General features: G+C 40.0%; 1 protein-coding gene across 7 annotated transcripts in view; it reads left to right on the top strand.

The window, feature by feature from the left end:
• The window catches only part of AFG1L (AFG1 like ATPase), a 53,668-nt gene that overhangs the window by 5,910 nt on the left and 23,554 nt on the right, over positions 1-24,204 (top strand). For 5 of the 7 annotated variants that reach the window (XM_085857638.1, XM_085857634.1, XM_085857633.1 and 2 more), the window contains exons 2-9: positions 2,269-2,444; positions 2,601-2,655; positions 2,771-2,872; positions 2,980-3,110; positions 3,875-3,974; positions 10,547-10,605; positions 16,302-16,384; positions 19,121-19,191. In XM_085857638.1, the coding sequence (XP_085713764.1) occupies positions 2,269-2,444; positions 2,601-2,655; positions 2,771-2,872; positions 2,980-3,110; positions 3,875-3,974; positions 10,547-10,605; positions 16,302-16,384; positions 19,121-19,191 (777 nt within the window). The remainder of the gene's footprint in view (positions 1-2,268; positions 2,445-2,600; positions 2,656-2,770; positions 2,873-2,979; positions 3,111-3,874; positions 3,975-10,546; positions 10,606-16,301; positions 16,385-19,120; positions 19,192-24,204) is intronic. The other 2 variants (XM_085857637.1, XM_085857632.1) reach the window with 1 other exon arrangement.

Below are 24,204 nucleotides of genomic sequence, written 5' to 3' on the forward strand. Positions count from 1 at the left end.
AGTTATTTACTGGTTTGTGTCGGATGCTTAGTTATTTAGTGATTTGTGTCGGATGCTTAGTTATTTCCTGGTTTGTGTCGGATATCTATTTATTTACTGGTTTGTGTCGGATGTGTAGTTATTTACTGGTTTATGTCGGATATCTAGTTATTTACTGGTTTGTGTCGGATGCTTAGTTATTTAGTGATTTGTGTCGGATGCTTAGTTATTTCCTGGTTTGTGTCGGATATCTATTTATTTACTGGTTTGTGTCGGATGTGTAGTTATTTACTGGTTTATGTCGGATATCTAGTTATTTACTGGTTTGTGTCGGATGCTTAGTTATTTAGTGATTTGTGTCGGATGCTTAGTTATTTCCTGGTTTGTGTCGGATATCTATTTGCTGGTTTGTGTCGGATATTTAGTTATTTACTGGTTTGTGTCGGATGTTTAGTTATTTACTGGTTTGTGTCGGATATCTAGTTATTTACTGGTTTGTGTCGGATATCTAGTTATTTAGTGGTGTCGGATGTTTAGTTATTTACTGGTTTGTGTTGGATATGTAGTTATTTACTGGTTTGTGTCGGATATCTAGTTATTTGGTGGTGTGGGATGTTTAGTTATTTACTGGTTTGTGTTGGATATGTAGTTATTTACTGGTTTGCGTCGGATATTTAGTTCTTTACTGGTTTGCGTCGGATATCTATTTATTTACTGGTTTGTGTCGGATATCTAGTTATTTAGTGGTTTGTGTCGGATATCTAGTTATTTAGTGGTTTGTGTCGGATATCTAGTTATTTAGTGGTTTGTGTCGGATATCTAGTTATTTAGTGGTTTGTGTCGGATATCTAGTTATTTACTGGTTTGTGTCGGACGTGTAGTTATTTAGTGGTTTGTGTCGTATATCTAGTTATTTACTGGTTTGTGTCGGATATCTAGTTATTTGGTGGTTTGTCTCGGATGTTTAGTTATTTACTGCTTTGTGTCGGATGTGTAGTTATTTCGTGGTTTATGTCGGATATCTAGTTATTTACTGGTTTGTGTCGGATATCTATTTATTTACTGGTTTGTGTCGGATATTTAGTTATTTAGTGGTTTGTGTCGGATATCTAGTTATTTACTGGTTTGTGTCGGATGTCTAGTTATTTACTGGTTTGTGTCGGATGTTTAGTTATTTACTGGTTTGTGTCGGATGTGTAGTTATTTACTGGTTTATGTCGGATATCTAGTTATTTACTGGTTTGTGTCGGATGCTTAGTTATTTAGTGATTTGTGTCGGATGCTTAGTTATTTCCTGGTTTGTGTCGGATGTGTAGTTATTTACTGGTTTATGTCGGATATCTAGTTATTTACTGGTTTGTGTCGGATGCTTAGTTATTTAGTGATTTGTGTCGGATGCTTAGTTATTTCCTGGTTTGTGTCGGATATCTATTTATTTACTGGTTTATGTCGGATATCTAGTTATTTACTGGTTTGTGTCGGATGCTTAGTTATTTAGTGATTTGTGTCGGATGCTTAGTTATTTCCTGGTTTGTGTTGGATATCTATTTATTTACTGGTTTGTGTCGGATGTGTAGTTATTTACTGGTTTATGTCGGATATCTAGATATTTAGTGGTTTGTGTCGGATGCTTGGTTATTTAGTGGTTTGTGTCGGATGCTTAGTTATTTCCTGGTTTGTGTCGGATATCTATTTATTTGCTGGTTTGTGTCGGATATTTAGTTATTTACTGGTTTGTGTCGGATGTTTAGTTATTTACTGGTTTGTGTCGGATATCTAGTTATTTACTGGTTTGTGTCGGATATCTAGTTATTTAGTGGTGTCGGATGTTTAGTTATTTACTGGTTTGTGTTGGATATTTAGCTCTTAATTGCTTCGTATTGGATCTCTAGTTCTGAACTGATTTGGACCACATTGCTAATTGGGGCCAGATCGTTAGTTTAACAAATAACTTCAGAAGTAAACGAAAAAACATAGAACATAGAACTAAAATAAATGTTAATGTGGAGATCATTTTGCCTCTCTCTTTGTACTTATCCATTTCTGCAATTAACTTCACATGTGGAGGCAAGGAAAGGCTTGTGTGCTCCAATATCGGCCGTTATGTCCACAATTGTACTTAGTTGCTGAGAATAGCAAGGTGTACGTGACTATGGGTCACTCAAAGAGAGTAAGGGTAAATACGGGGCCAGTGATGTCTGGGGCCATTAACCAATTGTTGAGGTCTTTCAGTGTCGTGTTTGTGACTTTTGAGCACTGTTTCTAACCCCATGTGTTCCTTTGGTGCAGCCTTGTCTATCCATGGGTCTGTCGGAGCCAGCGGCCCATCGGAACGTTACAACAGGCTAGTGGCAGACGGGGTTCTGCGTGCTGACATCGGACAACAGACAGTGCTTGAACATGCAGATGCTCTGCATGAAGCGCTGCAAAGATACCACGCGTCCACACTCACTGGCATCGCGAGGGTGAGTGTGATGGAGTCAGGTTGGCACTTCACTTTGCTCCAATTCGTTAAGGAGAATGATGAGAGAAAACCATTGGTACCAACGCCCTTTACATCAATTATACAAACGTTTTCCCTCAAACAATTCTTTTGGTTACAACTGTCCTCTCTGCTGCAGTTTTTCTCCAAGTCTCCAACACCACCCAAGGGTCTCTACATCCACGGCAGTGTGGGTAAGTGTGTTTACTGTTTTTTGCTCCCTGGTCAGGATCACCCTTTGAAATTACCATGCATAACAATAAAAATAAAAGCTAACGTATAGAATGCCGCTTCACATTGATGCTTTAGGAACAGGTAAAACGATGGTCATGGATCTCTTCTACGAGAGTGTCGCAGCAGAGAGGAAGAAACGCGTGCATTTTAATGCGTTCATGCTGGACATCCATAGCCGTAAGTGAAGATGTCGGCCAAGCTGAAGTGTTGGGCTAACTTACCGACCGACTGTAGTTATCCCAGTTACTTGGTCAACTGGAAGCGGTTGTTCGTGCCGTGCGCAGGCATCCATCGTTTGAAGCAGACCCTGCCTCGGCGTGGGGTGGGCCGACCAAGCCGTGTGTTCGACCCCATCGCTCCCGTTGCCGCTGAAATAAGTCAGGAGACACGTCTGTTGTGCTTCGATGAATTCCAGGTAACGTCCTAAGTATAATCATTCTTTAATATTTTTTTCAATGAATTTTATAATTTTGCACAGTCTTTCCTAACTTGCATCTTGACTTTGAAATTTTCAATATCAAGTTGTTTTTTTAACCTGATAAATATGGTCATCTTTGTAATGTAATGATTAAATAATAAACAAGTAGAGTAACACTCAAAGTACACCACCCCCATGCCAAACAAAGAAATAAATAACAAATCATCCAGCACGCAACATTGCCGGGGTGCCTTTGGCGCCCGGGGATGCCGCCGTGCTGCACGTGGAGATGGAATTGGGAGGGAGTGGTGTACTTCTGAGGTAAATATGTACAAATGGTTCTTAGTTTATGTGTACAAATGTACTTTCACCTTTTTTGTGGGATCGGCTCGGGATTATTATTGGGCCAAGTCTTCCACGAACCAGCTGGCCTGGCCTGATGCTTGACTGAAGGTGGTTTGGGCAGAATTTGTAATTTGTTCAGGATTCCGGGGATAACTCGCTGACTCGCCGCCATAGAATCTTGAATGTCCGCTTACAACCGGGTCCTTTTGACTTCACGTCCTTCCGATGGACAGCACGCTCATCGATCCCTCGCCCTGCCTGCGAAACGACACAGTGACAGTTTATAACCATGTTGAGATTCAAACCCAGGTTAGACGGCTCGGAGAGGAAGGTGCATACTTCTCGGTTATCTTACCAGCCCCACGGTCGTGGCCGGTACCTATCTGCATCAAATTAACAGACGTTGTTGCCCACAGGTAACAGACATTGCTGATGCAATGATTCTCCAACAGCTGTTTGGATGTCTTTTTCGCAATGGAGTGGTGGTTGTTGCCACATCCAACCGGCCACCTGATGGTAGGTGATCCAAAAAAAATTTTTTTTTTTTGTATAACTTGGTCGAGGCTCGTATGAGAGCAAACACACAACTCACAGCAAGGAGGCATGAGACAAGAGGGTGGGAGTGGAAGGGACAAAACAGCGGGGAACAGACACATTAGGTGAACTGTGGAAGGGAGAGGGATGGGGATGGGACGGGGAACATGGCGAAGAGAAGATGGACATTACAGGGACTTTCAGGAAGGAAAGCAGGGGAATTGAAGGAAGTGGGCTTGGGTGGATTATCGGGGGTAGAAAAGATTGAGGATTTGGATGGGGGAAGATAAGAGGTGGTGGTGAACAGCTGTTTTGAAAGCCTTGAGGGAAGAATGGGAAAGAATAGAGTGAGGAAGTTTATTCCAAAGGCAGGAAAAAAGAGGAATGAAAGAGTGAAGATGAGCAGTGATTCGTGATTTTTGTAGTTTTACCAGAAGGGGGTTGTTGGCGGACCTTGAGCGCCCTGTGGAAATGTGGTGGGGACAAATCGCAGAGAGAGCAGGGGGGGAATGGCTGGAGAGGAGTCGGAAGAAGACAGAAAGACCACCGACCAACCTGCGGTGATTGAGTGAGAGGCCCAAAGACTCAGCTTCATTGCGGGAGATGCCGATGATCTTAAATGCCCTGGTGTCGACAGCGTGAAGCCGAGAAAGGTGGGAGGCAGGAGCACCAGCCCAGAGGGGAGAGCAGTACTCCATCAGGCTACGGACAAAAGCTTTGTAAGTGGTCAGGAGCTCAAGAGGGCCGAGGAAGGACTTTGCATGACGGAGGATTCCCAGTCGGCGACTGGCTTTTGAGGCGAGGTTGGAAATGTGACTTTCCCAGGAAAGGTCATGGCAGATAGTGAGGCCCAGAAGCTTGAAAGAAAAGACTTCTTCCAGAGGATTGTTGAGAAAGTGGATGGGGGGGTTTTCTAAATGGTCCTTTCGAAGAGACATAGTGAGAGTGTGAGATTTGTCTGGATTGAAAGACATGTTCCACGTGTTGGACCAGTTTGTGATTTTATCCAGATCTGCAGTGAGCGAAGAAGCTGCTGCTTGCCGGTCTGAGGGATGACAGATGGTACGGCAGAGGGTGGAGTCGTCGGCAAAGAGAAATAGAGGATTTTCCAGAGAGTCCGAGAGATCATTGTTGAAAACCAGAAAAAGAACAGGGCCCAGAACGCTACCTTGAGGAACTCCAGCCTGCACAGGAAGAGGGGATGAAAGAACTCCATTTAGGGCCACACGTTGTCTGCGAGCCATGAGTGGAGATGGCCTTGAATACCATGGGAAGAGAGTTTGGTGAGTAGTGCAGGGTGCCAGACTGTGTGAAAAGCACGTGATATGTCCAGGGATACGGCTCGGATTTCCTGTCTGGCATTGAGGACCTCCATCCATTGATGGGAGAGCAGAAGCAGCATATCCAGGGTAGAGTGACCTTGTCTGAAACCAAATTGATGATTGGAAATCAAGCCATTGGAGAAGAGGAAGGATTTCATGTCTGAAGCGATGATGGATTCCATCACCTTGCTGATGATTGGGAGAAGGCTGATTGGTCTGTAGTTGCAGGGATCTGTTTTTGCACCTTTTTATGCAGGGCAGTGATGTTAGCAGATTTCCAAGCAGATTTAAACTTATTTATCCAGAACATTGACATTGTTACTCGACTAATATCTCTCGATGCTATTTTGGAAATTCACAACCACCGTGCATAGCATTTTCATACACGCACGGACAGTGTTTATGTGTTTATGGTCAAACCGTGAAATCCGTTACGAGTTTTAGTGTAATTCCATTTTCATGGGACTCTTGATTTGCTTTGTTTCAACAAACTTTCATAATATAATGATGAAGTGAAATGGACGTTTGAGATAACAAGGTGAGAATGTCATAAACACTGAAATTAAACCGAGCTGTTAACATGGAGAAGGAAATGTCGAAATGTGTAAATAAAACCCGAAAATGATTGTGATAGTAACATGAAGTGGTTGTGTAAATGTGTGAATATAAAGAAGTGGTGGTGTAAATGTGTGAATATAAATAATATAAAGAAGTGGTGATGTAAATGTGTGAATATAAAAGTAACATGAAGAAGTGGTGGTGTAAATGTATGAATAAAAAAGTAATATAAACAAGTGGTGGTGTAAATGTGTGAATATAAAGAAGTGGTGGTGTAAATGTGTGAATATAAAAGTAATATAAAGAAGTTGTGGCGCAAATTTGTGAATATAAAAGTAACATGAAGAAGTGGTGGTGTAAATGTATGAATAAAAAAGTAATATAAACAAGTGGTGGTGTAAATGTGTGAATATAAAAGTAATATAAAGAAGTGGTGGTGTAAATGTGTGAATATAAAAGTTACATGAAGAAGTTGTGGTGTAAATGTGTGAATATAAAAGTAATATAAAGAAGTGGTGGTGTAAATGTGTGAATATAAAAGTAATATAAAGAAGTGGTTGTGTAAAGGTGTGAATATAAAAGTAATATAAACAAGTGGTTGTGTAAAGGTGTGAATATAAACAAGTGGTGGTGTAAATGTGTGAATACAAAAGTAATATAAAGAAGTTGTGGTGTGAATATAAAAGTAATATAAAGAAGTGGTGGTGTAAATGTGTGAATATAAAAGTAATATAAAGAAGTGGTGGTGTAAATGTGTGAATATAAAAGTAATATAAACAAGTGGTGGTGTAAATGTGTGAATATAAAAGTAATATAAAGAAATGGTGGTGTAAATGTGTGAATATAAAAGTAATATAAAGAAGTGGTGGTGTAAATGTGTGAAGAAGAGTAATATGAAGAAGTGGTTGTGTAAATGTGTGAAGATAAGTAATATGAAGAAGTGGTTGTGTAAATGTGTGAATAAAAATAACATGAAGAAGTGGTGGTGTAAATGTGTGAAGAAGAGTAATAAGAAGAAGTGGTTGTGTAAATGTGTGAAGAAGAGTAATATGAAGAAGTGGTGGTGTAAATGTGTGAAGAAGAGTAATATGAAGAAGTGGTTGTGTAAATGTGTGAAGAAGAGTAATATGAAGAAGTGGTTGTATAAATGTGTGAAGAAGAGTAATAAGAAGAAGTGGTTGTGTAAATGTGTGAAGAAGAGCAATATGAAGAAGTGGTGGTGTAAATGTGTGAAGAAGAGTAATATGAAGAAGTGGTTGTGTAAATGTGTGAAGATGAGTAATATGAAGCAGTGGTGGTGTAAATGTGTGAATAAAAGTAACATGAAGAAGTGGTGGTGTAAATGTGTGAAGAAGAGTAATAAGAAGAAGTGGTTGTGTAAATGTGTGAAGAAGAGTAATATGAAGAAGTGGTTGTATAAATGTGTGAAGAAGAGTAATATGAAGAAGTGGTTGTGTAAATGTGTGAATATAAAAGTAACATGAAGAAGTGGTGGTGTAAATGTGTGAAGAAGAGTAATATGAGGAAGTGGTGGTGTAAATGTGTGAAGAAGAGTAATATGAAGAAGTGGTTGTGTAAATGTGTGAAGAAGAGTAATAAGAAGAAGTGGTTGTGTAAATGTATGAAGAAGAGTAATATGAAGAAGTGGTGGTGTAAATGTGTGAAGAAGAGTAATATGAAGAAGTGGTGGTGTAAATGTGTGAATAAAAGTAACATGAAGAAGTGGTGGTGTAAATGTGTGAAGAAGAGTAATAAGAAGAAGTGGTTGTGTAAATGTGTGAAGAAGAGTAATATGAAGAAGTGGTTGTGTAAATGTGTGAAGAAGAGTAATATGAAGAAGTGGTTGTGTAAATGTATGAATAAAAGAGTAATATAAACAAGTGGTGGTGTAAATGTGTGAATATAAAAGTAATATAAAGAAGTGGTGGTGTAAATGTGTGAATATAAAAGTTACATGAAGAAGTTGTGGTGTAAATGTGTGAATACAAAAGTAATATAAGGAAGTTGTGGTGTAAATGTGTGAATATAAAAGTAATATAAAGAAGTTGTGGTGTGAATATAAAGTAATATAAAGAAGTGGTGGTGTAAATGTGTGAATATAAAAGTAATATAAAGAAGTGGTGGTGTAAATGTGTGAATATAAAAGTAATATAAAGAAATGGTGGTGTAAATGTGTGAATATAAAAGTAATATAAAGAAGTGGTGGTGTAAATGTGTGAAGAAGAGTAATATGAAGAAGTGGTTGTGTAAATGTGTGAAGATGAGTAATATGAAGAAGTGGTTGTGTAAATGTGTGAATAAAAGTAACATGAAGAAGTGGTGGTGTAAATGTGTGAAGAAGAGTAATAAGAAGAAGTGGTTGTGTAAATGTGTGAAGAAGAGTAATATGAAGAAGTGGTTGTGTAAATGTGTGAAGAAGAGTAATATGAAGAAGTGGTTGTGTAAATGTGTGAATATAAAAGTAACATGAAGAAGTGGTGGTGTAAATGTGTGAAGAAGAGTAATATGAGGAAGTGGTGGTGTAAATGTGAGTAATATGAAGAAGTGGTGGAGTACATGTGAGTATTATGAAGTAGTGGTGGAGTACATGTGAGTAATATGAAGTAGTGGTGGAGTAAATGTGTGAATATAAGAGGAACACAAAGAAGTGGTCGTGCAAGTGGAAATGTGCATGTAAATGTTTCAAAATATAAATGGAAATGGTGGTTGTCTTCATATTACTTGCATTTACACCACCACTTCTTCATATTACTCGCATGTACTCCACCACTTCTTCATGCTACTTTTATATTCACACATTTACACCACCACTTCTTTATATTACTTTTATATTTACACCACAACTTCTTCGTTACTTTTATATTCACACATTTACACCACCACTTCTTTATATTACTTTTATATTCACACATTTACACCACAACTTCTTCATGTTACTTTTATATTCACACATTTACACCACCACTTCTTTATATTACTTTTATATTCACACATTTACACCACAACTTCTTCATTTTTCCCATATATTCAAACATTTACACCACCACTTCTTTATATTACTTTTATATTCACACATTTACACCACAACTTCTTCATTTTTCCCATATATTCAAACATTTACACCACAACTTGTTTATATTACTTTTATATTCACACATTTACACCACCACTTCTTTATATTACTTTTATATTCACACATTTACACCACCACTTGTTTATATTACTTTTATATTCACACATTTACACCACAACTTCATGTTACTTTTATATTCACACATTTACACCACAACTTCTTCATTTTACTCATCTTCACACATTTACACCACCACTTCTTCATATTTCTCTCCTTCACACACTTACACCACCACTTATTCATATTACTCCTCTTCACACATTTACACCACCACTTCTTCATATTACTCTTCTTCACACATTTACACCACCACTTCTTCATATTACTCTTCTTCACACATTTACACAACCACTTCTTCATATTACTCTTCTTCACACATTTACACCACCACTTCTTCATATTACTCTTCTTCACACATTTACACAACCACTTCTTCATATTACTCTTCTTCACACATTTACACAACCACTTCTTCATATTACTCCTCTTCACACATTTACACCACCACTTCTTCATATTACTCTTCTTCACACATTTACACCACCACTTCTTCATATTACTCTTCTTCACACATTTACACCACCACTTGTTTATATTACTTTTATATTCACACATTTACACCACAACTTCTTCATGTTACTTTTATTTTCACACATTTACACCACCACTTCTTTATATTACTTTTATATTCACACATTTACACCACAACTTATTCATATTACTCACATTTACACATTTACACCTCCACTTCTTCATACTCCCATTTACACAACCACGTTTTCATATTGGTCACATTTAGACATTTACACCACCACTTATTCATATTACTCACATTGACACCACCACTTATTCATATTACTCACATTTACACATTGACACCACAACTTATTCATATTACTCATCTTCACACATTTACACCACAACTTATTCATATTACTCACATTTACACCACCACTTCTTCATGTTACTTACATTTACACATTTGCATCACCACTTCTTCACATTACTCTTACATTTACACATTTGCACAACCACTTCTTTATATTTTACACAACCACTTTTTCGGATTGGTCATTTTTACACATTTACACACTATCTTCATGTTACTCATATTCACACATTTACACCACCACTTCTTCATATTACTCACATTTACAAATTTACACCACCACTTCTTCATGTTCCTCTTACATTTACACATTTACACCACCACTTCTTCATATTACTTACACATTTACACCACCACTTCTTCATATTGCTCACATTTACACTACCACTTCTTCATTTAACTTACATTTACTCCACCACTTCATGTTACTCTTACATTTACACATTTACACCACCACTTCTTCATGTTACTCTTACATTTACACCACCATGTTTTCATATCAATGTCACTCAAATACAAGTACTGTTTGTGTTCCTGTGCGATTGTTCTTTGTGTTCCTAGTGAGCTCATGCATGTTTGGCTTGAACTGTTGATCATTTTATTTGTAACATTCATCATTAGTTCAGAGTTCATATTTACATTGCACTTGCAGATCTTTACAAGCATGGTCTTCAGAGAGTAAACTTCGTTCCTTTCATCGCCATACTGAAGGTATCACACTTTGTTCTTCAGGATACATTATTACACTGAACCTTTATAACTATTTACTATTCATATTGACAATTCTGGTGTGTTTCTTGTTTCAACACTAAAGGACATGGTTGGTTGTGCCTTTAGCATGCTTTTTCATTGTACCTCTCCCTTCTGAAACCTTCTCTTGTTAATTCAATTCCTTGTTTTGCTTTTGCTCTTGAAGTCGACCAGGAGAACGTGTCCTTGTTTCTGTCAATAGTTTGTCACTTCCTGTCCCTGGTATGCACTTGAACCACCTTAACTGTGTACTCCTGCATCAGCTTTTCTTAACTACATTGCTTTCTTATACCTAAAAGCTTGGGTGTCTAGTTCCACCTCCTTCACATTTTGAGGGAGTGGAGAGGAGTGGGTCGGTGGGTGGGGGTGGAGCATATCGATTGTTCCCCCATGTTTTCAGTCGAAAAACAAATATGCGTTTGCCTACAATGGATTGTGAACAACTTTTCCTTGCAATTGATTTATATTAATACATTTTATGAAAAGTTTGAACTTTAGAAATTTGGCCCGTCAACCTTTTGGCCTAAGCCTGGTGTTGGCTTAGTGGTTAGGGTGGCGGCTTGGGATCCAAGGGTCCTGAGTTCAAGCCCCGTTGGCTGCTGAATTAACACCAGGGGGTTGACTCAGCCTGTCATCCTTCCGAGGTTGGCGAAATGAGTGCCAGTGTACTGGTCCCGGTGTATGCCCCGGTTAGAATAGGTATACCATATACCTGTGTGTCGTAAGAGGCGACCAGGGTTGGCGTCAGGAAGGGCATCCGGCCATAAAACATTGCCTCAAGAAAAAGCCAAACCCCTGCATAGCAGGGAAAAATGGCTGTAAAAACGGTCATAACCTTTTGGCCTATGTTGACCTTTTGGTCGATGTTGACCTCAACAAGAATTGCTAGTTGAATTCAGTGACCTGATGCATAAATATTCTTCAAATTTCAAGACAATCGGATGAAAATTGAGGATTTTAGCAATCTCACCTAAGATGTTGAGCTTTTGACCTTTTGACCTCAAACTCAGTAGGCTTCTTGCTTACAACAAACTCTTTCATTTCGTGAATGTCGGTTTAAAATTGTGACCTGTCGGCGATTGACATAGAGACAGACAAACAAACAAGAAAAAGACGTCGTACATAGCACAATACTTCCGAAATCCGTAAAACAAATTTGACCTTAAAAATAATTGGATGGCTGAATTCAATGACCGAATACGCAAATCCTGTTCAAATTCCAAGTCAATCGGTTGAAAATTGACAATTTTAGGAATCCGGCCTATGTTGATCTCAAAAATAATTGGTGGTTGAATTCAGTGACCTTATGTGCAAATCCTGTTCAATTTTCCAATCCATCCATTGGGACCATACTCTGTGCAGAGCATTGGTGCTGCCTCAGCAGTCTCCTTGGCTATTGGACACAATCCTGGATGGTTCACCACTCTGACACAGGATACCAACAAGCTGACACTCATTTTGCTGACCTCAGAAGGATGACAGGCAGAGTCAACCCCACCTGGTATTCATTCAACAGCTGAGCGGGATTTTAACTCGGGATCCGAGGATCCCAAGCCCACCACCCTAACCGTTAAGCCAACACCGGGCAAAAAATTCTAGTCAATTGGATGAAAATTGAGGATTTTAGAAATTTGATAATGTTATGTTGACCTTTTGAGGTTTGGACCTCCTAAACAATGGCCTTCTTGATTTTGACGAACTCTTCCATGTGGTGAAGTTTCATTAAGATCGGTTTAAAATTGTGACCTGTAGGCGTTTGACTGACGGAGACAGATAGACAGAACAACGCACAAGACTAACCAATGTACTTGAAAAATCATCGATTTTTCGCAAGTTATGAAAAATCACTCATGGTGTGACACTTGGCAAAATGCACACCTCCATGGGAGAGTACATACCTCCACCAGGCTGAAGAGTTTACATTTTCTATTCCACTGATGGGTTGGATCTGAATCCAGACCTTAATCCAGACTTTTTGAGATATTGTGCTATACATCGTTTTTGGCCCGATCTCTCAGTAGTGAAGAATCGTTTGAAAATTCTCGGATCTTCACCAAAATCGAATTGGTTCATCCTTGTCACACAACCGACCTGTAAAAGACGTTTCGTCTGAATCTGTAATAACTTTTCGAAATATCGTTTTTCGCTAAATCCCTCTACCCATCCTCTCCATCAAATTTCGTCCGAATAAGTCTACAACTTTTTTGAGATATTCTGCTCACAGGCAGATAGACTGTTGGGTATACACCTTGGAGTTTCCTTCCCTTTAGTGTACGTATATGTTGCTCGTGGTGCTGAACCCAGCTCGTTCTCTAAACGACTGCAATCCAAGCTTTGCACTTCACAAGTATGACCGATCGTACAGGTCAGCTAGCAATCAAATGGATCTTTGTCAGTCGGCATCTGTGACTTCTGAGTGACGTTACAGTTAACACAACAGTGTAATGTTTTGTTTTTTTTTGAAACTTGAATTTCAAATCAACAGATACAAATGAGGAAGTTCACCATTACATACAATGTCCAATTCCGATTCCCACTTTGAGTTAATTCCACCCAGTGTCCCTGTCCTGCCGGCTAAACTCACGAGTGTTCACCTCGTCCGCCGGGGCCTTCCAACGATCCACTCGCGTCTCGTTGTTCTCTCTCGTACACTGTCCCGTCCAGGATGATTGAAGAGCTCAAAGGAATTCGTTCCCGATACACAATGTTAATAAGCTTTAATCAACTGAATTATAATTTTCAGCTCCACGCGTTAACAACCACTCTGGACGTAAACACCTTGTTCACTCATCAGAGTTAAATCGAGCACGGGGACGATTGATACATATGTCTTGTCACATGTCACCCGTGTTGTGGAATTAATAAGCAGACTCAGTGTAAAATGCTATTACTCAATTTTGCAACACACAAATGATCCACTGTCCACAAGGAATGTACATTCGATCAAAGAACATTTATTTTGTGGTACCACGAGAGTCCAAAGCGCTGAAACGTGGAAACATTCACAATGATTTGCACTAAAACTAAGCTTAAATTTTTGCGATATATATATATATATATATATATATATATATATATATATATATATATATATATATATATATATATATATATGCTTTGGGGGGGGGGGTTGAGAGAACAAAGGGAAGAGAGGGGAGTTTTGGTCATGATGACCTACAACTGGCCTTGATGAGACTGGTTTCACATGGGAAAGGCATCTTCGACGTTTTATCATACTGGTCAAAAGGTTGTGACGTAAATCATTGAGGAGGCCTGACACAAGATACTACAAGCAGACTCAGAGGCTAGAGTGGAGGTAAACACAGACAGAAAGAGAGTGGGAGATAGAGGGTGGTAAAAGCATAAAGTTACAGGTCCCGGTAAATATACTTGGTTTAAGACAATGTGATTATCGACTTTTCAAGTCAAAGAAATGAATAGTAATTGGACAGAAGGAATTGATGATGATTCGTATGCATTGAGCAAACAGTGCGTACATTAAAAGAAAAAGAAAAACTTGTTTAAAAAGGAATTTTCCCCATCACCTATCTCTCTACATTTCCCTCTTGTGGGTTTATATAGTAACACAGAATGATCCTGTGCCTTTACCGCAAATGTGATTCTCGTCTATACTGGAACCTTCATCGTGGAACGTTCCAGCATCTTCACGAATCTCATCAGACAGTTTACAATAAAATACTCCCATCCAAAGTCAAAATTAGCTCATTACGTCAAGCAGTTTATCATACAATTCACCGATCTGTGCTCAAACAAACAAAACTTGTAACCGTCAATTTTGATCGTTCATTTATAGACATTTACCAATGCTTATCCACAAATACCACAAGCAATGCTTACTGGCCATATCATCTCGCTTTTAACTGGCATAGACAAACAAACAAATAGATGGGGTGAAAATATAACCTCTGTTCACCTTTGGTTACGGAGGTAAAAAAAAAAAGTGCAAAAACGAATCCACTTAACAACAGATCGATGAGCTTACTTCCAATTATCAGCTCGGTCATGGAATCCATCATCGTAGTTGATATGAAATCATTCCTTTTCTCCAACAACCTCATCTTAGATCACCAATTTGGTTTCAGACCAGATCACTCCACCGTGGACATGCTGATTCTATCCACCCAACAATGGACGGAGGCCCGCAATGTCAGACATGAGTTCAGGGCCGTATCTCTGGACATATCTCGTGCTTTTGTTAGTCCTGCATCCTGCCTTGCTATCCATACTCTCTGCCTATGGCATCCAAGGTCAACTCCACCCTTGGTTTACTGAGTTCTTATGCAGCCAACATGTGGCACTCAACAGAATCCTTTCATCTCCTTTCCCTGTCAAGGCTGGAATACACAAGGCTGTGTTCTGGGCCCGGTCCTATTCTTGAGCTTCATCAATGATCTCTCTGACTCTCTGAAAATCGTTTTTATCTATTTGCTGATGACTCCACCCTCTGCCGTGACGTCCCTCATCCTTTAGACAGGCATGCTGCGGTCTCTTTCCTTTCTTCAGACCTTGAAAAAAAAACAATCACAAGCTGATCAAATACTTGGAATATGTTTTTCAATCCTGACAAATCTCACATTCTATCTCTCTCCGAAAGGACTGACTGGTAAACCCTCCTCTCTACTTTCTTAACAATCCTCTTGAGGAAGTTCAGTCATTCAAACTTCTGATCTCACGATCTGCCATGGGCTTTCTTGGGAAAACCACATTTCAAAGTTGGTCTCCAAAGCCAACCACTGACTTGGCATCCTCCATCATACAAAGTTCTTCCTTGGCACACCTGAACTGTCTATCTGTCAGGCCTTCTTCATCTGCAGCTTGATGGAGTACTGCTCTACTCTCTGGGCTTGCTCCCCTGCCTCACATCTTCCTCAGCTTGATGCCATGGAAACCATGGCCTTTGAGGTTATTGGAATCTCCTGCGATGAAGCTGATTCTCGGAGCCTTTCGCTTTGTCATAGCAAACAGGTCGGTGATCTCTCCGACTACTGATGCCTCCTTTCTGGTCTTGCACCCTCTGCCCTCTCTTGACTCTTTCCCTCCCAGGTTTCTGCAGGGCTCACACGGTCCACCATCAACCCTCTTCTGGTGAAACTACCTATATCCAGAATCACTGCTCCCTTACACTCATTTGTTCCTCATTTTTCCCACCTGTGGAACAAACTTCCACATTCTCTTCAATCTCATTCTTCCCTCCAGGTCTTCAACATAGCTGTTAACCACCATCTTAGTTCATCCCTAATCCAAAGCCATGATATTTTCCCTTGTTAACTTCCTTCACCCCCACCCACCCCAATCACTCCTCCTTCCAAATTTCCAGTTTTCCCTCGTGAGTGTTGCCTTCTGTAGCCATCTTGTCCACCCCATGCATCATCTCCTGACCTTATTCCTCCCCAGACACATTGTTTATCTTCTTCCCTCTGTCTTGTCCTTCGCTTCTGCTGTTGGTGTTTTCCCCCTCTCTTTGCTGTTCCTTTTGTCCTGTTGCGGCCTGGTCCGATCAGTGTACTCGTACTAGCTGTTCCACGAGCCTCCCTGACGTTTACAAAAATAAACCCTTCATGTATCTTTTGTATTTCCTGTAAGTAGATGCACAATACATGGCATGTCAACTCTTAAGTTCTTGTACATGTCCCCAGCAGAAGTTCTGTGAATGTGTGGAGCTCGACTCAGGAGTTGATTATCGTAAACGAGGCCAGCCAAAGGCTAAAGTCTTTTTCCTGTAAGTATAAATGCATTGTCATGATTTAAGGCCCAGTCACACCTTGACGTTTTAGCCAGGAATGGCAACATATAAAAATGCACGTAAAACGTTGGCGTACGCTGAAGTTTTGAGGTTTTTAAAAAAGTTTTGGTCGTATTCATAACGTGTTGTTCATATGCATAACGTATTAGTAACGTACACAGAACGTTTCGTTGTCTTATAGATAACTTATACCAACGAATGCTTAGCCTGTTGTCGGCGTTCACAACCTATGCCCAACGATAGTTTAACTTAGTCTTAGCGCGCTGCACGTATCGCCGACGAACTCGTGGCGTTCTCTGTTAAAAACCTGCCGCACGCAGATTTAAATCATAACCGCCTGAAAATTGGAAGTGTCAACATCGCAGTCACACCTTGACGATTTAGCCAGCGTATGCTGACCTATGAAAAATGTGTCTAAAATGCTGGGACACGTCGAATACGGTATGGGTAAGTTGTGTATACGTTAGGAGCACGATGAAAAACAATGAAGTACGCTAGCATATTACGTGGTACGTCTAGTACGTCGTGAAATTTCAAGCATGCTGAAAATTTTACGACGTACTCGACGTATGGCTCACAAGTTCCGCATACGCTGGCATAAGTTCTCGGCACGCTCCGCAATTGTTTACACACGTCGGCCACATGTTACTTGTAAGTTACTCATAAGTCGAAACACGTCGAGGTAATGTTTAGCATACCCGAAACTTAATTTTTAACCTACGAGTAATGTGCTTTGAACCTATGAGTAGCGTGCTTTGAACCTATGTGTAACGTATCTCAAACGCACATTGGCGTATTTAGACGAATTTGATTGACGTCTTCTGGACGACCACAGAACTTACTGAACGTGTTTCTAACTTGCAGCTACCGTATAATGGCGTATCAGCAGCGTTTAGGGGAATTGGTATATACAAATGGGCTTCACAAGAGGAACTCGTCAGTGTTCCAGATTCCATGTTGAGTAGATGTCAATGTCAGTAGCAGTAGTAGTAGTAGTAGTTCGAGAGAATTTAGTGATGTCGATGTTAGTAGTAGTAGTAGTAGCAGTAGTAGTTCTAGAGAATTTCGTGATGTCGATGTTAGTAGTAGTAGTATTAGTATTCGTAGTGGCAGTAGTAGTAGCAGTAGTAGTTCGAGATAATTAAGTGATGTCGATGTTAGTAGTAGTAGCAGTAGTAGTTCGAGAGAATTTAGTGATGTCGATGTTGGTAGTAGTAGTAGTAGTTCGAGAGAATTTAGTGATGTCGATGTTATTAGTAGTAGTAGTCGTAGTAGTTGGAGAGAATTGACTGATGTCGATGTTGGTAGTAGTAGTAGTAGTAGTAGTAGTAGTAGTAGTAGTACTTTCAAGTAACGTGTTGCAAAGTGTGAACAACGTTCGTGTAGCGTGCTTACAAAACGTTACTCATAGGTTAGAAATAAGTTTCAGGTACGCTTAACATTACCTCGACGTGTTTCGACTTATGAGTAACTTACAAGTAACGTGTTTCAACGTGTGTCAACGATCGCATAACGTGCCTACAACTTATGGCCAGCGTAGCGGAACGTGTGAGTCATATGCCGGCATACGTCGTAAAATTTCAAGCATGAAAAAATTCGAGGAAAACCCAAAAGCACAACGTTTAAAGCCAGCGTACTACAACGTATGGCAGTGTTTTTCAGCGTGCTCTCAATGTTATCAAAACTTACCCATAACGTATTCGACGTGTACCAGCGTTTTAGACAAATTTTCCAAAAAAACGGCATAAGCTGGCTAAAACGTCAAGGTGTGACTGGGCCTTTACCAACAAGCCAGGTCAGAATATGTAACATTCTCTTATTAAAGGCTGTGCACATGTTATCCTAAACAAACTTGAGGTGTATTGGGTCATCCATTCTCTACTGGGAAATCGATCAATCGATCTCGTTCTTATTTTTCACTTTCGGTTTTGATTAAAATATAAATTTGGTTCACAAAGAAAGAAGAGGGAAGTTTCACACTCACACACAGGAGGTAAGTAGAGAGTCCCACACTGCAAATCCTAACACTACATTCTAAATTGAGCTGAAATGTGGTAATTTGGAGGCCAGAGAAGTACAAAAATGTACATTGGAGAACCTTTAAATTAAAATGACAATCAACATCACCATCATTATGTCTGTCTACATGTATAAAAGAGTTGCATTGATAATGAGTCTTGTCTCTTCCTGAATAGGCAGTCGACAGGGCATCACCATTTGCATTTTGTTGGCATTGCAACATTTGTTGGCATTGCCTCTTGAAAATACCTATTTCCTTTGTAGGTGTAGTAAGGACAGGAATAGGGTATGGCTTCATCAAGGTGCCATCTGGTCCACCTGCATTCACGTGTGGACATCAACGATGAAAATCCCACATGATGTTGCCAACCATTCAGGGAGTCATCAAGGTTATGAGACATGACTGCTTCCACCAAATTTATTGAGAAATTCCCCAGATGATGTTTCTTTCTTTACCGGCGAATATGCCAGAAACATGTGAAATGAAAAATAAAATGATGATCACATCATATCGAGTAATTATCTTTGTTTTTCAAATGTACTTTTCCCTTAACTTGAATATATTCTTACATATTGTTTAATACAATAAGTTTATCTGTTTTATTCTGATTAAATGCCACTTATAACAATTATGTGAGTAAAAAAAATAAATAAAAACAACATTCCATAGGTTTATTAAACTCTCCTTGACAGCTCTTCACACCCAGAAACAGAGAAGAAGATGGATGCTTTTTTTGAAAAACTTGCGTACGCACAGAATGACGGTCAGTCCTCAAACCCCGTGTTGCTGGATTTGTTTAATGCCGATAAGTCTGACATGGCAGCAAAAGTTTCAGTTTTATAGAATGGAAATGCTTTAGTATTAAAAGGTACTAGCAGTATATCCATCTGGCGGGATCGAAGATGTCTCACCAAAAATGAGCAGATTTTTGGAGCGTGTATTGGTTTTCAGGTACGATTTTTCAGAGGGATTTTATTTTCGATTTATTTTTTAAAAGGGCTCGAGAGGGCTCTAAAGGGTCTTAAAAGGCCGCAAAGGGTCGAAAGGTCTAACAGGTATAAAGTACTGTATTTAACGGGATCGGAGGGTTAAAGAACAAAAGGGGTCAAAAGTGTCAAAGCATCTTTCAGGGTCTTAAAAGGTATATTGGGCTAAAAAGTGTATAAAGCAAAGAATGCCTGCAGGTCTCAAAAAGATCTAAATGGGTATGTAGGGATCTAGGGGGTCTAAAGGAGTGAAGCTGTCATAAAAAAAAAACAATTAACTCGGGAGTGCAACCGCTTTCATCACTTATATTGGCAAATTAATCAGCGACAGCGCATACAGCAGTGCATACGAATGAGGTGCCCAAGCATGTACCACATGCAAATGTCAAAAGCAGTCAATATATAAATTATATTGTTGCGGTTCTCAGAACCGCGTGCATACAACAGATTGGTGTCCCGAGACAGTTATCCCATTATTGTACGTGTAGATAGTCCCTTACCTTTTGTCTAGCGGGACAACCGGGAGTGCGTTGCGATGGTAAAATAGTTTCGTTTTTTACCCCCAAAACGAGAATTGGGATTCTCGTGCGTGTACTATAAATGTGGATAGGTGTGCAGCACCCTCCCATATATATATACCGTATATATATATATATATATATATATATATATATATATATATATATATATATATATATATATATATATATATATATATATATATATATATATATATATATATATATATATATATATATATATATATATATATATATATATATATATATATATATATATATATATATATATATATATATATATATATATATATATATATATATATATATATATATATATATATATATATATATATATATATATATATATATATATATATATATATATATTATATTATATATATATACATATATAGTGAATCGGATGAAAATTGGCAATTTATGTGACCTTTGACCTTTTGGCGTGATGATCTCAAAAAAATAGGTTTCCAGCTTGTCACTACCTCTACCACTTGGTGAAACTTGGCTAATATCGGAGTTAAAATTTGACCTGTAGGTGATTGACATACAGTAAACCCTCCAATATCAGGTTCCTGGAAAATACTGCAATAGTTAAAACCGCGATCCTGGAAACCATGGGCCAATGGGAAAAGGGGGGTGCGGTTCCTGAACTTTGAGAAAATATCAAGGAAGGTGAACGACAGCCAGAAATAAACACATCACAATTGAAATACACACTGGTATAGATGTGTGTGTGTGTGTGTGTGTGTGTGTGTGTGTGTGTGTGTGTGTGTGTGTGTGTGTGTGTGTGTGTGTGTGTGTGTGTGTGTGTGATAAAGCATAACATTTTCTCTGCTAATTCCCTCACCCTCCCCCCCCCCAACCTCTCTCCCTCTCTCCCCTCTCTCCCTCTCTCTAGATGTGTTTATTATGTCTGGACGGTGTTTATCTCCTGACAGTGTTTGTCTCAGATGTGTCCGGGTGGTGTTTGTCTCCAGGCGGGGTTTATCGTCTCACTGGTAGAAAATGGATTATTTACATTATTTTGTTTCCATCTTCGCTGTTATTCTATGCAGAATCATTTTGATGAAGCAGTATGAATCATAATTGACGCTCCACCGCATGTCTGCCTTCACTGATTCTCACTTCACGAGATGTTAATGAGAGATGTCTCACTTCACGAGATGTTAACGAGAGATGTCTCACTTCATGAGAGCAGGTAAGCGAGATGTTGACGGATATTTTCAATTGGTCACTGGAGTCAGGACAGGTTCCGGAGGAATGGAGAGGAGCAAATGTAACACCATTATTTAAGAAAGGATTTAGAGAAGAATTGGGAAACTATAGACCTGTTAGTTTGACTTCAGTTGTGGGGAAGGTGTTGGAGACATTAATTAAGGACCAGTTGAGGAACAATTTAAATAAATACAAACTAATTAAAGGTAGTCGGTATAGGTTTACCAAAGGTAGTTCCTGTTTAACAAATCTTTGAGAGTTCAATGAAGCAGTGTCTGATTGGGTGGATGAGGGAAAGGCAGTGGACATAGTATATCGACTTTAAGAAGGCATTTGATAAGGTACCACATTGGAGGTTGTTAGCCAAAGTGAGGGCTAGTGGAGTGGCTGGTCAGGTAGATAATTGGATTGCAAACTGGCTTAGTGATCGGAAGCAAAGAGTGGCTGTGAGTGGGAGGATGTCTTGATGGGAGGATGTAAGTAGCAGGGTACTTCAGGGATCAGTACTCGGACCGTTACTTTTCATTATTTACATCAACGATTTTGATAATGGGGTAAAGAGTAGGCTTTCCAAATGTGCGGATTACACAAAGCTTGGAGGTAAGGTGGATAGCAAAGGGGGTGGTGATCAGATACAAGAGAGTATTGATACTTGCATAGATTGGGCAAAAGATTGGCAGATGGAATTTAACCTGAACAAGTGTAAGGTGTTGGGGATGGGAAAGAACAAGGAAAATAGAGATTAGAGGATGTAAGGGGTAATTTTGGAGTGTGTCACACAGGAGAAGGATCTGGGGGTGGTTATGGATACGGGAGGTAAGCAAGCAGCACAGTGCCAGGCAGCTATAGGTAACGCAAATAGGGTTTTGGGTTGTATAAGGAGGGGGATCAATTATAAATCAAAAGAGGTGATGTTAACATTGCACAGGAATTTCGTGAGAGCCACATCTAGAATATTGTGTGCGGTTTTGGTCACCACAACTCAGGAAGGATGTAGATGCCATAGAGAGGGTTCAGCATAGGGTTACGAGATTGATTCCGGGCCGAGCTCGACTCAGCTACGAGGCGCGGTTGAAGGAGACAGGGCTTTATTCACTAAAAAGGAGGCGGTTGCGAGGAGATACGATAGAGATGTTTAAGATGATGAAAGGTAGAGATAAAATAAGTGAAGATTAATTATTCAACAGAGTGGACAGTGACAGAACCAGGGGCCATCGCCTGAAAGTAAAGAAGAGGAGAGTTAATACGGTAGTGAGTTTGGGGACTTTTACTCAGAGAGTAGTTAATGCATGGAATGGTCTCCATGGAAAGGTAGTGACAGCAGAAAAAGTAGATAAGTTTAAATTAGAATTAGACAGGTACCAGGAAGTTATGGGGATGTTGATAAGACTTTTCGGTAGTTTGAGTATTGAGGGATGATTGTGTACGGAGTGCTGTTGGTGGGGGTCTTGTTAAGGCCGAAGTCACATTTGCTCTACGGCGAAGATACGGCAGCCGTACGCCCTCTGAATTGACAGAAACGTGTGGCGGCAGCAGAGTTTCTGCGGTGGCCTCAGGATGGCCCTACGCCGTTTGGCTATCTTTTACAGGCCGTAGGGGTCGCCGTGGAATTATAACGCGGAGGTATAACTTTTTTTCATTTGTACGTTCGCCGTAGCAATTCGACAAGCCGAAAAAAAAAAATGGTAAAACAAAAAAAAAAATTAACCCATTCGTTACCGTCCGTCTGGCCGCACGTTCGCCTTAGGGCCCCCCTGCGGTCGCCTTGCGGGCACCTTGAGGCTACCTTGCGTGTGCCTTGAAAATTCTATGGCTGCCGCAGGGCCCCCTTAAGGTCACCATGCGACATCAAATCAAAGACCGTACAGCAACCCCACGTTTTCGGTCTCCACAATTTATAAATAAATACACCGTGCGGCTCCCGAAAAATGAAAACATACTAGCATAACCCGCGCTCTGCACGACATGTTGGGGTTGGTGTGCTTGAGAAAGGAACTGATGCAGAGTATCAGTAGTAATTTTACTTTAATGCAGTAAGTGGAATACGATTTCACTGTTTCAGAACCATTTTATTTACTTTTTTTTGTACCATGCACCTCATATGGTCTTTGAGATAATGTAAGCCGAATATCACGATACTCGAGCGCAGAACAAAGTCGAAGATAGCGCAACACGAAACCACAAACTCGGAAATAATATATAAGATGTGACTGCTACATCGTGTGACCATAGAAATACTGAGGCTGCCGTATAATTGCTAGTGGCCGTAGATTTTGGAGACCCCACGGCCGCCATGGCATATGTGACATTGGCCTAAGGGGGGTTGTGTGGTTGATGTGTTTTTAACCAAGCCCATGCCCCCTCTTCGAGGGGAAGAACCATTGTTGGCCTCCACCTTTGTTGGATTTCCTTGTTGTTTTTGCTGCCTTCCCTTCCCCAACCCCTTCTCACCCTCTCTCCCTCCCTCTTTTTTTTTCCCCCTCCACCTCTTCAATCTCAATCTCTCTCTCTCTTTCTCTCCCCTCTTTTTCCCCCCAACCCCTTCAATATTCCCTTCAGCGAACCGACGGGTGGTATTTGCTCGTATCCTTACTGTAATTCACTGACCGGTATTTGTGGGTTTGTTTGTTTGTTTGTTTGTTGTGCAACACCTCCTACAGTTCTGGGCCGATTACATCCAGATTTGCTACAGAGCATGACCCCAATTAATGTGTTTTTATCTTGAGGGGTTGAAAGTCGGGGGTGGGGGGGGGAGGAGGGGGACAAATTCTCCATGTAAATGTGTATCGTGTAGCACCTCTTCCAGGTGGGGGAGGGTATTACAAGTCCCCACCATTTACAGTACAGTATTACAAAACAGTGAGGTGGTGAGGGTAAGAACATTACGTACTCACACTGCACTCTACTGCCGTAAATAGAAAACACAAGACTTAGCTCAGGATGATGCTGTTAGAGGGGGGAGAGTGGAACCAGGGAAGGGCGAGAGGTGAGCGTGGAGCGGGGGTTGAAGGTGATTGGAAAGTCAACATTAGCTTT

Source organism: Eptatretus burgeri, chromosome 15 (genome assembly GCF_056783735.1).
Source record: "Eptatretus burgeri isolate ZD-2024b chromosome 15, Ebu_testis_v1, whole genome shotgun sequence".
In the NCBI taxonomy this organism is placed as follows: Eukaryota; Metazoa; Chordata; class Myxini; order Myxiniformes; family Myxinidae; genus Eptatretus; species Eptatretus burgeri.